At 36.0% G+C, this 17,654-nt stretch overlaps 1 protein-coding gene across 1 annotated transcript; it reads right to left on the bottom strand.

Moving 5' to 3' along the window:
- Positions 1-1,211: 1,211 nt before the first annotated feature.
- On the bottom strand, positions 1,212-9,195 carry LOC148298680 (zonadhesin-like; the record flags this gene model as incomplete). The annotated part of the gene is made up of 6 exons (XM_088276720.1): positions 9,113-9,195; positions 6,386-6,543; positions 5,419-5,586; positions 3,982-4,191; positions 1,979-2,146; positions 1,212-1,355 (listed from the first exon to the last, which is right to left on the bottom strand). Coding segments are annotated over exons 1-6 (931 nt in total), but the record flags the coding sequence as incomplete, so codon positions are not given.
- Between the last annotated feature and the right edge of the window lie 8,459 nt (positions 9,196-17,654).

The raw sequence follows: 17,654 nt of genomic DNA, 5'->3' as shown, positions 1-17,654 counted from the left end.
CTATTTCGAATCGTTGGGTGTGAATCGCATACTCACAAATATCTCCATACTTACTACTCAACCGATATTTGTTATGTTCCTCAAATTTGTTTTGAGAGATGGTTGAGATGGAACTTACGACAATTTTCCGGCTGGATGCATTTGCCCAGATGAAGAAGTAATCCAGGTTTACAGTGACACCCCATCACACACTGACGCGTACATTTCACAGGGTTCCGCTTTTCACAAGTAGGGGGACATGCAGATCCGCATATATTGTATACCATGTTAGGGTCCTCACATCTTGCTGTAATAACATAGATTGCAATAAAAAGATTATTTCAAGAAATGTTATAATCGAAGCTGTGTATTTTTTCGTCATAACTAACATAAATGATATCCGGGTTCAATTTTCAGGGGGGCCAGAACAAATATTTGTCGTTTTTTCACTCATAAAATGATACTTTCACTCATAAGTGAAACTCTTTTTTTCACTCGTAAGTGATGGTACTTTGTAAAATGGTAAAACTAATCATACTATCCTTCATAATACTCTTCAAACTAACACTGCGTCAATGTACAATAAACCAATGGGTACTGACAAGGATCTGGAGGAATTTTTTAAAAAGAGAGATAAAATAAAAAATTAAGTTACCTGGAAAAGAACTAAAGTAGAGGATATTTATTTATCTATTTATTGAATGGGTAATGCCTTTAACAAAATACATATATGCAGTATCTAATATAAAAATGCAGTAATGAATACACTAAAAGGTAAACAAAAAGTCTAAAACATAAAATAATAATAAAATTACAAATACTAAGCACTGGTAAATACACGTCTCCTTCACACACTATCAGCGAACAGCAAGAGAGAGTGAAACACAACCAGGATATCACGGATTGCGTGACAAAACTTGAATGGTAATAGGCAGGACATATTGCAAGACAGGGATCCACAAGATGGACCCCAAGAATTTTACGATGGAGACCTTGGGAGAACAAAAGAGGTGTCAGAAGACCCCAAAAGAGATGGTCCGACGACAAAGTTGCTGTGGGGGTAGAAACTGGCTGCAAGCAGCAACCGACCGGAGGAAATGGAAAGAAGGGGAAGAGGCCTATATCCTGTAGTGGAGGTCAGAGGGCTAATGAAGAAGGTGTGGAGAAACCCAGATTTATAAACAAGATTTTGGACACAGCCAAATATGTTGTGAATATTTAATTTCACTTACGACAGCTGGACCGTGGTACGCAGGAGTTGTCTCTGTCGCGGACGTAGTCGGGGGCGCATTCACATCCCGGGACGCAGGGTCCTGGGGAGCAGGTGGAATACGGAGGGTCGGTGAAGCCATAAGGTCTGTAATAGTAACAGTAATCTGCGCAAGTGTTCACACAATCTACGTATACTTGACTGGGGTATGGACATACTGGAGCTGCAACCAAAAATTACAGAACTTAGATTTGTATCAACATAAAATTGGCTAAAATACAACATGACTATATCAGTTACAAAGACTAAAAGCATGGTATTCTCTCCAGGTGGGATGAAGGTGGGATGAGGCGTGACTGTGAATGGCATCTTAGTGGAACAGGTGGAAAAGTTCAGATATAGATATGTGTGGTCAAATGGATTTTCCATCTCAAGATGCCTGAGAAATTGTATATGGAAAAACCCTGACATGAAGATTGGCAGCACAATTAAAATACATTAAACCTGTTTGCGACCCGTCATGATATATGGAATCGAATGCAGATCGAACACCGCAGTCAACAAAAAATGCACTAATAGTCTCAGAAATGAAGACTCTAAGGAGCATATCCGGCGAGAGTCTACAAAATAGAATAAGGAACACCAGGGTAAGAGAAATATGCCAGATTGAAGATGTCAATAGGTGAGGAAGGCAACAAAGAAGTCAATGGAAGTTAAGAGGAATGGAACCAATAAGATGGATAACGGAATACAATTAGATAGTCAATTTTAATACGAAAAATAACTCACGGCAATCCTCTGGTTTGATACATTTGCCCTTGTGAAGGACTAAACCAGGTTTGCAGTGGCATCCATCCACGCATATGGGAGGACAAGTTATAATGTCCCCAGTTTCGCAAGTACGTGGGCACGCAGAGCCACATTGATCGTATACCATGTCTGGGTCGTCACATATTGCTGCAAGAGATCATAAAAATGCAATGTGTATTATTGGATTAAATTTGAAATTCAGTTAAATGGCAAATTAGATCTAACGCGACCTATACAATTCCTGAATTACTCCAAATGTATTATACTGTTGTGAGACATGAAACTTACAATGGTCCAGAGCAGCTATATATCGTGGGTATACTGGCAAAAAATGGTAACTGGAAAATATGCAATTATAAAGTTTTCAACGTTCTATGAACTGGAAAAATACACTAAGCAGTTTGAAATGTCATAAGCATATGGTTTAAAAAGTAAATTCAAATTTAAGTTTAATAGGGGGTATTTTATTCAGGATAAAAGCTTTAAATAACAGGGATTATTCAAACAGGGATTTTAGAGTCAATGTTTTTTGCAAGTATACCAACGATATTAGCTCTGAGATTAGATGTGCGGTAGTTTGAATTTTTTCGTGTGATGATAGGTTTGCTTCTTTCATGGTCAGTCTTCACCCGGCTCTATCTTCTCCTCCAAGTAAAGATCAAACAGCCACTGTGACATTATACTTCAATGTTTAATTGAATTGACTTGTCAGCACTCTTCAACACTTTCCTTGCACACTTCATACACCTTTGACACCAGCTCCTGCAGATCGTCTCTAAAGGACATTGGTAAACAGGACTAAGGTAGGACACAAAATGCCGAACCCTCTTCTAGTGGAACAGAAGGTCTGCTGATGACAGTCAACAGTCTGCCATCTCCTGAGGAGTTTTACGTGGTTTCCTCCCAGCAATGAACAAATGCTAAGAAGTTCCCACACTAGATTATCCCTCCTGTTCCCAACCAAGATTTAAATACAAACATATTTATAAATATAATTTATATTTGAAGCACTAACTTTGTGATTTTCCATTTTACAATTAAAATGTAACTTTGTTTTAAAATCACTATAAATACTATATTTTATTATAATTTAATTATATTGTCAACGGGTTTCGAAGCTAACCACTTCTTTATCAAAATTATAATTAAGTTATAATAAAATATTTATGGTGATTTTAAAACAAAATTGCATTTTAATTATACATATTTATTTAGTTAGAAGAAACAAAATTCCACTTAAGAAATGCAATTCCCATCCTCCTAAAATTTAATAATTTAACCTTTTAACAGCCGGCAGGGACATGTACCCAGCACGCCGCGAATTTTACTACAAAAATAAAACTTTCTAAACATATCGTTATTGAAAGTGTAATAAGGTTTATTTATAAAACTTACCAAACAAATGAAAAGCGCGCCAGTCGTGCAATCATTTATCCATATTCATAAAGTTAATTGTTCATGGTGCAGGGTTGTCACAAAATTTGTTATAGAAAATGTGAAAACTAAATTATATGTCAAAAGTAATTTTTTATGTTAGTTTAATATTAAAAGTATACACACACACACATACACACAATGATTTAAAAAAAATTAAAAATCAAATTAAAAAACATCAGAATCAACACTAAAATCACTGTCATCAGATTCGGCAGTGACGGTAACTCGGGGATTATTGGACAACCCTGAGCGCCATCAGTTGTTCCGACGACAAAGCTCTCTTTAATTTACGTTTAAAGTGGTAAAAACAAATTCTGTTTCAATTCTAAGTATGCAAAGATATTTTCAATAGATGTCACTATGCGTTCAATATATTTGTACATTTTAAATAATTGATTTTCTTAAGTAAAAGCCCATTTAAAACGGCGCGACTTAAGACACAATTTTTGTATGAGTGGCGCTCCGTTCACCGAAAATAATGCGTCTTAAGACGCTTTTGGAAGTTAACCTGATAAAGATACTAATTGTTTATTTTCTTCACTTACGGCACATAAACTTTGGGATGCAGACGTTGTTCCTATCTCTTATGTGTTCCGGGGCGCAGTCGCATCCCGGGAAACAGGGTCCAGGGGTGCAGGGGGGTCGCGGGGTGCGCTGTGGTATGGGGAACTCGGCATAAGTGATATGTTCGCAGGTCTCAGCACATGTGTCCACACAATTCACCAGAACCTCGTTAATACCAGGGCACGATATATCTATAAAAAATTTAGAATACAGTGAAACCTCTATCTATCGTTTTTAATGGGACCTATTAAAATAAACTATGAATACGGGAAAATAATGAATGCGGGATTAAGAGGTCAATACCCATCTGTATAGCCATTCGTAGGCTGAAATTCTATGAAGAATACAGGTTTCAGATGCAAATGTATTTATATTTTTTTTAAATACAAACCTGAATACAATTTTTAAAAAATACTAAAATTTATTGATCCAAATTTGTTTTTTAACTGTTTTATTTTCGTAAGTCAATAGTATATTTTCTCCTGCTATCGGTTACACAAGCTTTTGATCATTTCTATCCCATACGTTGCCGTTGAATGTAAGAAAATTGAAAATAATGTAAAAAAAACAGACAAAATGTATCAAATATGCAGCTTAATTCGAACGATAAATGCGGTAAATGGTAATAGAGAAACGATCGCTGCGATCTATTTTAGTATGAAATTAATTCAGGATAGAAGAAATAAACGACACATCCGGGAAAACGATTATTCGAGACACGATAGATAGAGGTTTCACTGTACTCTATTAGCTTATCTTTTTACGTTTAGACATATGTATTGAGATGTGACAGTGATGTGAGATGTGTGTTGTCCACCTCCATAGTGTAATGGTCAGCACGCTCGACTACTGTTCTGGAGGTCCCGGGTTCGATTCCCAGGAGGGGGTCAAATAAATATAAGTGATTTTTTCACTCTAATATTTATTCAATATTACCCTGGACTGGTCCCTGAGGCGCAGGAGTGATTACCTTGCCTTCATTTAAGTAAATATCAAGATAACACTGCGGCAATACGATGCAGTGTCCTATGGGTTAGAAAAAGAAGTAATAAATACGAAGGAGTAATATAGATGGATTGATGTATGTGATTATAATCCAGACCTCACATACTAATAAAAGAGTTTCTGCTCAATAAAAAGCTTCTTTTCATCTCACCAATAGAAGTCACTAGTAAAGTTCTAGTGATTCAAAAACAGTGTTTCTAAATTGGTTCATATATATAGAACTTCCAAGAATTTGAGTAGTGTGGTTGTCAATAATGGGTAGAATTGGTGAATGTTACACGTGTGTAAAGTGATCACTTAAACCAGCCTATGACGGTCTTTAGCCCCGTAAATGGCCAGACTTCCATATTCTTCTTCATCTTTTATGAGATGTCAAAAAATAATAGTTAGCGTTTTAGTTAATTTTTTCTTACCGCAGTCCTTTCCTAATATACATTTCCCGGCAGAATTTTTCACGAATCCTTTCTTGCACACGCACTTTTTCTTCCAGCAGCGTTTGGAGCCACAATTCGGAGAACCGTCGCAATTTACATCACAAGGGAATTCGCAGTCCACGACAAGAGCATTGGGGTCATTGCAACCTGAAAAGTATATTTTGTTAATACATTTCGGTAACAGACAAGACTACTTGTATTTCATTTTATTAACATACATATAATAATAATTATAATAAAGCCCTTATCCGCACCCCAATGGTGCACAGGGCACTGTGTCATATTAACGCAGTGTTATCTTGATCATTTACACATGAAGGAAAGGTGATCAGCCCTCCGCTTCAGGTACCAGTCCATGGTAGTGTTGAATAAATATTACAGTGAAAAATCACTAATATTTATTTTACCCCCCTTGGGAATCGAACCCGGGACCTCCAGAACGGTAGCCGAGCGTGCTGACCATTACACTACGGAGGCGGACAAAATACAAGACTACATTTATATCATATTATGAACATACAAGATTACTGTATAAAATAAAACCACTTTTTTTTAACCACTTTTTATTGAGCCGAACGATAGTTAACACACCATGACTGACGTCGATATCTTTATTTGTATCTTTTCATCATTTGTATGTAATAATCCAATAGACTAAAGAAGAGATAGCTTTACAATATACAATGCAAAATGACTAACCGGCAAGTCATTGATAAGCTAAAATTAGTTTTATGTTTTATGAGTGACAATGTTATCACTGGTTATATTCGTTAGAAAGAGATTTGTGAGATTTGACTAATGGCTAGTGGCCAGTATATTGTATACGTATTACAACTCCATACAAGCATCATGATATAATGATTTCTTGATGTATCATAGTATTTGTAGCTGTGACTGATGTACTAGGAACACCTCTAGGTTTCACCAAAAATATAAGGGGACTCACAGAATTCAGGGGACACGCAGCTGGCTCCGTTTCTTATAAAGCCAGGAAGGCACTCGCAGCGAGGTCGGCAGATGTCTTCGTAGCCTGGAGGAGGTCGCACGCAGTCCCGGATATACCCGTAAAGGTAGGAGCCGCAGTCGTCGTCGAAGGAGCAATACCTTGGACACCAATTCCACCTCTCGTTCGGGCCACAGCTTGGAGCGGCTTTAAAATATGAGAGATGTCAATATAAGTTACTCTTAATTGGACAAATCCAGACTTGAGAATAAAAATTTGGACAAAATATTGTATAATCCATATGTATTTGCAGGGTTTTTTCTTCCATGTAAGGACGCTTGTGCACTACATGGAATTTTACTGTCCGGCAGTTCGGTTTTTTTCAAATAAAAGCAACTACGACAGTTTAGCGTAATCGAATTTACACGCACCGTGATCACGCACCGATCAAACTCAATTCAATTCAATTCAATTCAATTTATTTAATAAAAAAATAATATATACATAACAAACAATATTCATTATAAAAGTAAGCAATAAGACTTAAAGGTGTAGAAGAATCCCGCTTCGGAAAACTCCTTCGGACACATGGAACAGATCAATATCCAATGTGATATTGTTCAACATAGCGGTAGCTATACAGATCCGAAGTAAGACGGTCAAAAGTACAAGCCAATCATCACAAGCGTAAAAGCGTGATAAAACGATGATTGGCTTAGATTGGCTTGTGCTTTTGTCCATCTTTCTTCGGATCGGTGCTCTTGAGCTGTGCGTGAATTTACTGCGCGTAAATTCGATTACGCTAAACTGTCGTAGTCGCCTTCATTTTTCAAAACCGGAATGCTGGACGGTAAAATTTCGGGTAGTGTACAACTGGGTCACTAACGCTGTGGAACGGCGTTCCGGCACATTTTTTACGGATATTTTTTTGTGTAAATTTTTTAAATAAATATATATTTACACATTTAATTCGTCAAAATTATGAAAAATGGTATTGTAATAAATATTTAAATGATATTTGAATATTTTTTTAGTGAGTTCTGGGACCTTTTTTGTTTTTAAAAAAACCAGTGTATTTGGAATTATAAAATATTACAACATTTTGAGTGTGTCCAATGCTTGTTCTATAATCTGGATTATCTCCAATTATGAGTTATTTTTTTAATATTATATTGACATTTCAATATAGACGAAAAAGAATATGGAATTCTGAGCATTTTACAGGGCTTACGACTTATCATAGGCTGGTTAAGTGATAACTTTACACACGTGAAACATTTGCCAATTCTACCCATGATTGACAACTACACTACTCAAAGTTTTGGCACTTCTAGAATCTTAATCAATCTTACCCCCTCTTCATACTTCAACATCCTAAGGGCACAATTAAAAAAAATTATACTTAGCTTCGCATTTAGTGTTTGACAATGATGCTGAATGCTTCAAAGTACGTATCACAATATATTTTAAGAAACAGTGTAATTTACCAAGTAAAATTTTATTTAAAACGATGTAATTAAAAAAACATGTCGTGTTTTTTTCGCTTTTTATAACTCTTCTCTGGTGGTAATCCTTGAAGTAAAATTATTTTTTATCCTACACACTTATAATATCTACTTCTTTTGAAACATTGTTTGTGGATGAATCAAGGATCCCATACATTGAGGCTACTTCGAGATACCACCGGGTAACCGCCTTCCCGGAAGACCATGATAGAGATGGAAGGATATCTGGGCGTCGACATCACAGGAGGAGTCACTTTCTTAAAAAAGATCAGATCTATTATCAAAACAAACGTACCACCGGACTTTCGAAGATTACACTCTACAGTAGAAAAAAATAGTCATCATATCAGCCCGTTGAGGTCCACTGCTGGACATAGGCCTTCCCCTTCCGCCTCCACTTCTCCCGATCCTGCGCTGTCCCCATCCACTGTCTTCCAGCAAACTTCCTGATGTCGTCCACCCACCTCATCGGTGGACGTCCTTGAGGCCTCTGGTTCCTCGGTCTCCACACCAGAACGCGTTTCGTCCATCTGTCGTCGGTCATTCTGGGTTACGTGACCTGCCCATTTCCACTTCAGCCAAGCAATTTGCTCTATCACGTCACAGACCCGTGTCTGGCGTCGGAAAAAATAGTATAAAACATAAACCCCATCCACCAGCTTTAGGAAATATTTTCACTCGGGCTTAAATCCCGTAAACCTATTTGGACAGTGGAGGTAGACGAAACCAACATATAGGAAATGTAGAAAGAAAAATGGGCCACTGAAACGTCACAAACAAACAATGAATCGTGGACCCAACATTTCGAGTACCGGGTTTTGGTCTACCCCGAAGGACATGGGTATAGCAGAACAGAGTAAGAATGGAGCAAGATTGCTGCAACTTCTTGCTTAGATGTGAGGGAAAAAGAACAACCCTGATTGTGAGTGTGGAGCTGAGCAGACCATAAGACACATAGTGCAGGACTGCCAGCTCAAAGGTTTAGGTAGTGACCTTCGGGATATCCATGAGGTGATCCCAGAGGCGATAGACTTGCTGACAAAACTCTAATCCCATAAGACATAACCCATATGTGTGAAGAAGAAACCGGAGCTACACGCAAAGTTAAGCCAAGTATGTAGATCTAATATAGGAAAAATAAATAGAATCTGAAGATTTATTTGTACTTGTATATCAACTCACGACAATTGTATATGCTGGTGCATTCGTTGTTTTCGTTCCTCACGTGTCGCGGTATGCATTCGCAGCCGGGGTTCCTTCCCTCGCAGGGTTGCCAATTCCAGGGTGGATCGACTGGGAGAGTGGCATTTTGACAGGACCTCGGCTCAGGGTTCAGGCAGAAAGTGAATTGTTCGTTTACTCCATTGCAAGTAAAGAAAGCTGTAAACGCATGTAATCATCATAAAATTATTGATTAATTTAAGTTTCACTTGGTAAATACCACTTTTCCTTAAAATCTATTGTAACACGTTGTGTTTCGATGCATTCCGCTTCATTTTCAAACACCGTATGTGAAGTTTAGTCTTAATTTTAGAGTTGTTTCCTTGGGATGTTGAATATTGAAGTAGAGGTTGGAGCTAATTCTTATATTTATTTATTTATAATTTTTTATTAGTGTGACCATAGACAATAAAGGGAGGCTTTTGTCATTGTAATATTGTTGATTATGGGTTTATTATTAAGCATGAATGTGTAAAATTAAAATACACCGAAATACATGTCAATAGATTTTAAGAAAAAGTGGTGTTAACTTAGTAAAACTTAATTTTATAATGGATAGATTTTACCACAAAGTGACTGCCAAATCAATCAATAAAATTAATTATACTAGCCGGCTCGGAGCTACTTACTGCATTTTTTGCTATATCAAAAATAGCACTAAAGAAAATTTCCCCTGCATTATTTTATAATTTATAATTTCAAAATATTGATTTTTTTAAAGCACAGTAAGTCGGTTTCGTGTGTTCTTTGTACTTATACATTGTAATTATATATCAGGACTTTGATATTAAATTTGAAAATACATTTAATTGCCTTAAAATTACTTGTATGCTATACATAACTTACAAAAATTGAGTTTGCTATACATAACTTACCACATTCAGCGGCAGGAATGCATTTATATTCAGGGCTATAAACATAACCAGGGATACACACACATCTCCTCATGGGACATTCGATAGTGCAAGAGCCGTGAGGAATTGGGTTGTCACATGTAGCACCGCAGTCTGTCGGACACTCTTTAGGGACTGCATTTGGATCCTCACAGCCTGATTAAACAATATAAACATAAGGACTTTTCACTCATCCAGGAGTGTGGCCGTACATGGTCGTCCAAACAAAATATTCCTCAAAGGAGTATGGGCGAACAAGAATGACCGCGCTTTTAATTTAAGCCTGGCGACAGAATAGAGACCGCTCATACAGTTTAAATATGATCAAACATATATTACCTATATAACGACAGCCTTAATTTAAAACTACGGCAAAGAATGGTTAGGTGTCATGTTTAGTCAGTACTTGTATTTTTTGTTTTAATATATTTTTAAAAGTTCTTTAGTTAGCTTATATTACATCTAATACAAACTATTTTTTACACTTACAGACTCTTTTCAGTCTTCGTACATTCAAGCATCTCATCATACATTTAAAAAAACTTATATACGGAGTTTAATCGTGGACCCTCAAGATAAGCAGTATGAACCAATTAGAGGCATTCGAAATGTGGGTACTTCGTAGAATGCATTCTATGGACCGTTGTGTCAGCAATGTAAATATTCTCCAAACATCAAGAGCAGGGAGTCAGTTGCTAACTGATATCAAGGTCCAGAAGGTGTCCTATCTGGGGAATGTGCTAAGAGGAGAGAAGTGGGAGTACTACACCTAATAAAAGGCAAAATAGAGGGTAGACAAGGTGTGGGCAGAAGACAGATCTCCTGGCTCCAGAATATACGCGATTGGATGGTGATCAGGATCGTCGAGGCGCTGATTAAAGTTGGCCAAGATAAGGATAGTTATTTTCAAGTGATAGTCGACGTCAAGGGCACCTGACATGACACCACAGGAATTCGCTTTTGGGGAAAAAGAATGCACAGATTGACCCAAAGATGAATGAAGGATAATAAATCTTTATAAAATAAAACAACTTTGTTTTAACCACTTGTTATTAGAACACTTTATCCAACCGGTTTCGACAAGAACCTTGTCATCATCAGGACAAGTTGTCATCCGGAGTTGACGTATTCGCTGCGCAATGCTCAATAAAAACAACATTTAGGAGTTTTTTTCACGTTTATTAAATCATATTTTCATATGGTGTACGGAGTGCGTGGATGTTTTTGGTATAGTAAAGGAAGGGTAATATTAGTATTAACTATCACCTAACTATGAGTATTTCAATGTTTTAGAATTCAGTACATAAACCCTAATGATGACAAGGTTCTTGTTGAAACCGGTTGGATAAAGTACTAATAAAAAGTGGTTTAAACAAAGTTTATAAAATGTGCCACACTGCGAAAAACATTCAAGAGAAAATAAATCTCTTAAAAAAAACCCTAAACATGATCGTATACTACATATATAATCCAATTAAATACTCACAGTTATTTGGTAAGACACATTGGCCATTAATTCTGACAAATCCTGTAAGGCATTCGCAGCGACCAGTGCACTGGTAGTCAGGAGGCGGAGCCTCGCACTCTTGTACCACTCCATCCAAGTAAGAAGAACACGACTCATCAAAAGAACAATATGCCGGACAAGAGTTCCACACTTCATTTAGACCACACGGCGCTGTATACAGAACAATGTGATAAAGCAAAGCATACAAATCACAATAAATACACTATATGGTAATTTGCAAAGAACTGCAAGAACCAAAACACAGAAATATATTTCAAAAACCTACCAAAAAGGGAAAATCAAAATACAAAGAACAGGGTGACCAAGGAAAATTAATGTCTTCTCATTCCTGGCTCTATCTTAACTTATCATCTTTGTAGATTGTTGGGGTCAGCTCTCCTCATCCTCAGGTTGTAGGTCCTTTTATCATATACGTCACCTAGGCAATGCTTTCGAATCATGCTATCTTTCAGTATCATCCATGACTTTTTGGTCTTCCTCTATATGTCTTTCGAGGAAGATCCATGGCGATTGCCGGATTCACAATATGATCATGTTCTCTGCATTCTATGTGCCCATACCATCTGAATTGCCTTTCCTCTAACTTATCACTGATGCCTGTTACACCCAGGCTTCCATTTATGCGCGAACTCTTTATTTTGTCTCTAAGGGACACTCCAGCCGACTATCTAAGCATTCGCATTTCAGCAGTATCTAGTTGTCTTTAATAGGTGTTACACATCGTCCAGCATAGAGGAGTGTGACAATTTTGTTGACAGACTTTTTCCTTTAACTTGGTTGGCATTTTTGGGTAACAAAAGACACCTTTCTCGGATTAAAGCTTTATCGATTGCATACATCTGTTGCACACCCTTCATCCTGACCAGTATACGGACCAGTTAAAAGAAAAGAAAGACATAGTAAAGTTCAAAAAGCTAAAATATATTTTTTCTTTAAAAAAATGAGAAATATTTGTGTTTTTTATTATTTACACAAATATTTCAATTTCATACTACTTATGTGAGCCTAAGCAGCTCATTTTTAGAAATAGGTATCAAATTGTGGTAGAGTGGGTTCGAACCGAGAAACTCTGACTTAAGAGTACAATAACCACGGGACCACAACCCGACACGATATAAATAGTATTTTAAACCAAACGTATAGTTACTTCTTTTGATCAAAACACCTTTATTATTATTAAATAATGAATTAAAACCTTCTTCCATTATCCATAAAGTCATTAAAAATAGAAACTTAATATAAAAGAACATGTAAACATATGTGTTTACATCTATAATATTATTATAAATTTAAACGTATATATTCATAAATAGATAATGAAAGCGGGGGGATCACTTAACCAAGCCTATGATTGTCGTAAGCCCTGTAAAAGCCCAGAATTCCATATTCTTATTCATCTAAAGATGTCAAAAAATAATGTTTTTTTTTTTATTAATTTTTATAATTAATAAAAAAAAACATTTATTTATCTTTTAACAGTTGTTTAAAAATAAAAAAAGAGTTGTCATAAATAAATTATATAATATAAATTTATTTACGTACTTGTTGAAGGTGCAAGTGTTGTAGGAGTCGTGGGTGAGGTTCGTGGAGGAGGTGAACGGGTGCGGAAAAGTAGCGGTGTTTGTGTAGAAGGTGGTGGAGGAGGGGGTGCAACTGGTGGATAAGTGGGTGGTGGGGGCGGTGGACGAGGGGGTGCAACTGGTGGATAAGTGGGTGGTGGGGGTGGTGGACGAGGGGGTGCAACTGGTGGATAAGTGGGTGGTGGGGGTGGTGGAAGTGGTGGACTGGTGGGGGGAGGAGGTGGTTCACGAGTGGGTGGAAGTGGTGGACTGGTGGGGGGAGGAGGTGGTGGACGAGTGGGTGGAAGTGGTGGACTGGTGGGGGGAGGAGGTGGTGGACGAGTGGGTGGAAGAGGTGGACTAGTGGGGGGAGGAGGTGGTACACGAGTGGGTGGAAGTGGTGGACTAGTGGGAGGGAGAGGTGGTGGCTGAGGGGGTAATGGAGGCATTAGAAGAGGTGGCTCATCTACCACGGGATCATCTATAAAGAAGATTTTATAATTAGACTTGTGTATATATATATATATATATATATATATATATATATATATATATATATATAAATATGTATATATATATATATATATATATATATATATATATATATATATATATATATATATATATATATATATATATATATATATATATATATATATATATATAGGGTCCGCCATCTAAAGTTTTTTTTTTCAACTAGTGCTTATTTCGTGAATGGTAACACTTAGCTCATGTCTGATTTGACAGATAATTAGTTTTATCCTTCCGCTGAGCGAATATGGTTGTGTATACGCTTGAACAACGCTGGGAAATATTGCGACATTACTTTGAAAATCATGGTAATGTTGCAGAATGTGTGCGAAAATTGCGTACGGTTTTTGGAAGAAGAGAAGCACCGTCAGCTCCGTATGTTCGTTATCTTGTGAAAAAAGTGAAAGAAACTGGCATCCTCATCGATAAACCAAAGCGTGAAAAGCCAAAAACAGTGCGTACACCCGAGAATATCGATGTTGTGGCAGAAAGTGTGCGTGAAGCGCCATCAACATCAATTCACCGTCGTTCTCAACAATTGAACATTTCGGAGACATCATTGAGACGAATTTTGCATAAAGACCTTGGTATGACGCCATACAAAGTCCAATTGGTTCAGGAGTTGAAGCCAACTGACCATCCAATGCGTTTTCGCTTCGCTGAGTGGGCCTGCGATCGACTTACAGAAGATGCCGATTTTGCCAAAAAAATCATCTTTTCGGATGAAGCTCATTTTGATCTTGGCGGGTATGTAAACAAGCAAAATTGTCGTATTTGGGGCACAGAAAACCCGCACGCATACATTGAAAAGCCGGTACACCCAAAACGAGTCACTGTTTGGTGCGGATTTTGGTCCAGAGGCATAATTGGGCCATTTTTCTTTGAAAATGAGCAAGGAGTGGCCGTTACAGTCAATGGCGATCGTTATCGGGCCATGTTGAACGGATTTTTGTTCACAAAAATTGAAGAGGAGGATATTGGCAACATTTGGTTTCAACAGGACGGCGCTACGTGCCACACAGCCGAAGCTAGCAGCTTTTTTTATTATAGCATTTTCAAAAAAAAAAAGTTATTTGGCGGACCCTGTATATATATATATATATATATATATATATATATATATATATATATATATATATATATATATATATATATATACACAATATATTTATATATATTTTTTTTTAAGTTTACCAATTGGAGGATGCCATAGGCAGTAAAAGCCTTGAAGACGAATCGATTTCACACGACCTTGGCACTTTCTTGTGAATGAAAATGTTCTATTTACAACATTTTGAGTGTGTCAAAATACTTTTTCACATAATCTGGATTATCTTCAATTACAGGAGTTATTTACATCTCACCAATAGATGTCTCTAGTGCTAGTGATTCAAGAACAAGGCTTCTAAATTGGTTCATATATATTGAACTTCTGAGAATTTGAGTGGTGTGGTTGTCAATAATGGGTAGAATTGGTGAATGTTACACGTGTGTAAAGTGATCTCTTAAACCAGCCTATGACGGTCGTCAGCCCCGTGAATGCCCAGACTTCCATATTCTTTATCATCTTTGATGAGATGTCATAAAATAATATGAAAATGTTCTGTTTTTTCTCATGTCCAAATGATTTCTTATTGAACTCTGGTACACGATTTCACGCGTACCAGAGTAGTTGTCGACACCTTGTCGAACTTTTACAACTGAAAAAAAAAAAAGGTACCTACTCACAAAATTTTGAGTGTCCCCAAATACTTGTTCACACATCTGGATTATCACCGCCTAAAAGTTATTTTTTTTTTAATTTTTGACATCTTAACCCTTTATAACGCAGACCCCCAGGCAGACCTCCAAAAAGATGGAAAGACAGCTGGGAGTCAACATCCCAAGAGCGACAAGCGGAGGCATAAACAGATCCTTAGGATCTACAAAAAGAAGAAGAAGAAGACATCTTAACAAAGATGAAGAAAACTTCTTTTTATTTAGTTGAGATGTCAAAAATGTTAATAATAACTCCTAATCGGAGATAATCTAGGTTTGTGAACAAGTATTTGGACACAGTCATAATTTTGTAAATAAAATAACTGGTCAAATTATAAGCTACACGAAAAATTCTAAATCATATTTTCAAGTAGGAATCAAGTATGTATATGAATTTAATCCAAGATTCAGACCTTGAAATACAAATAGAATGTCTTTGCTCAAAAAGCTTTTCCTATTCCAGCATAGATGGCTGTTGAGAACTCACATGTCACTCACATGGATAGAATTGGTGAATGTTACACGTGTGCTAAGTATGTCACTTAACTAAGCATAACCGTCATAGGACGGTCGTAAGCTCTGTAAATGCCAAGTCCTTCAAATTTTTCTTCATCTATTTTGAGATGTCAAAAATATTTAAAAAATAAACTATTTATATATTTTTTAAAGGAATAACCCGCAAAGCCGTTACTTTTAGAGGGTTGACTGCAGGTAAGATAGGGTAAATGTGAAAATGAAATGTATGTTTTGTCCGCCTCCGTAGTGTAATGGTCAGCACGCTCGGCTACCGTTCTAGAGGTCCCGGGTTCGATTCCCAAGGGGGTAAAATAAATATTAGTGATTTAACACTGTAAAATTCATTTAATATTATTTGGGTAAAATAAATATAAGTGATTTTTTCACTGTAATATTTATTCAATACTACCCTGGACTGGTACCTGAAGCGGAGGGCTGATCACCTTTCCTTCATATGTAAACGATCAAGATAACACTGCGTTTATATGACGCATTGCCCTATGCACCATTGGGGTGCGGATAAGGGTTTTATTATTTATTATTATTACATACATGCAAGACAATTTTTTTGTATTTTATTAACATGCAAGACTATTGTATTAATTTTATTTAAATATAAGACTTCAATGTTTATGAGGATACATTCAAGAATTTTAACACTCTTATGGTAGAGAAAGTCCAAAAGAAGTTTTTGAGGTATCTCTACATCACAAACAACTTGGCCAATTGAAAAAATATATTTCTTTAAATTATGTTGTAGTTGACGGGAATCGAATCCGCGACGCAAGTTTCGCAGTCGAGAGTCTACCCAACTACGCCACCGTGCCAGTACATCTCACAAATTTAATAATATTAAAATATGGAATTACTAAAGCCAATATCAAGAAGGATGTCCATATTTCCCTACCTTCATTTTTCGTAGTTTGCACATAATCTAAGGAGATGAACAAAATAGTAAAAAACACAAAAGTACATTTCATTTTGGCTACACACTATCCAGTAACTCTCCTATGAAATAATAATTGACGACTTTTATATGCGTATTCAAAATTTCAGTTTATTACTCAGTGAAATCGTGATTCACGATAAAAAGAAAACGTGTGTGAAATACTTTTTTATGATTTTCAGAGTCAGGTTAAATGTTTTAGTTTGTCAATTTTTTTCATTTTTTTTAATTTGTCTTAATTATTTTCTTTTTTACGTCGTTTATCAATCGTTTTTATTGTATTGTATTATATACAATGAAAGCGATACTGGAATGAATATATAAACAGAATGTCAGAAGACAGACTTCCACGTATCGCCCCTAAAGGACGCAGACCCCCAGGCAGACCTTCAAAAAAGGTGGAAAGACAGCTGGGAGTCAACATCCCAAGAGCGACATGCGGAGGCACAAACGGATCCTTAGAATCCACAAAAAGAAGAAGAATATATATATATATATATATATATATATATATATATATATATATATATATATATATATATATATATATATATATATATATATACAATATATATATATATATATATATATAAATAAATATATATATAAATATATATATATATATGTATATATATATATATATATATATATATATATATATATATATATATATATATATATATATATATATATATATATATATATATATATATATATATATATATATATATATATATATATATATATATATATATATATATATATATATATATATATATATATATATATATATATATATATATATATATATATAT

This window comes from Brachycentrus maculatus, unplaced genomic scaffold (genome assembly GCF_059751285.1).
Source record: "Brachycentrus maculatus isolate JH-2025_06_01 unplaced genomic scaffold, ASM5975128v1 h1tg001751l, whole genome shotgun sequence".
NCBI lineage: Eukaryota > Metazoa > Arthropoda > Insecta > Trichoptera > Brachycentridae > Brachycentrus > Brachycentrus maculatus.
Note: the sequence above shows the minus strand (reverse complement) of the source record. Positions and strands in the feature narration are given on the sequence as shown.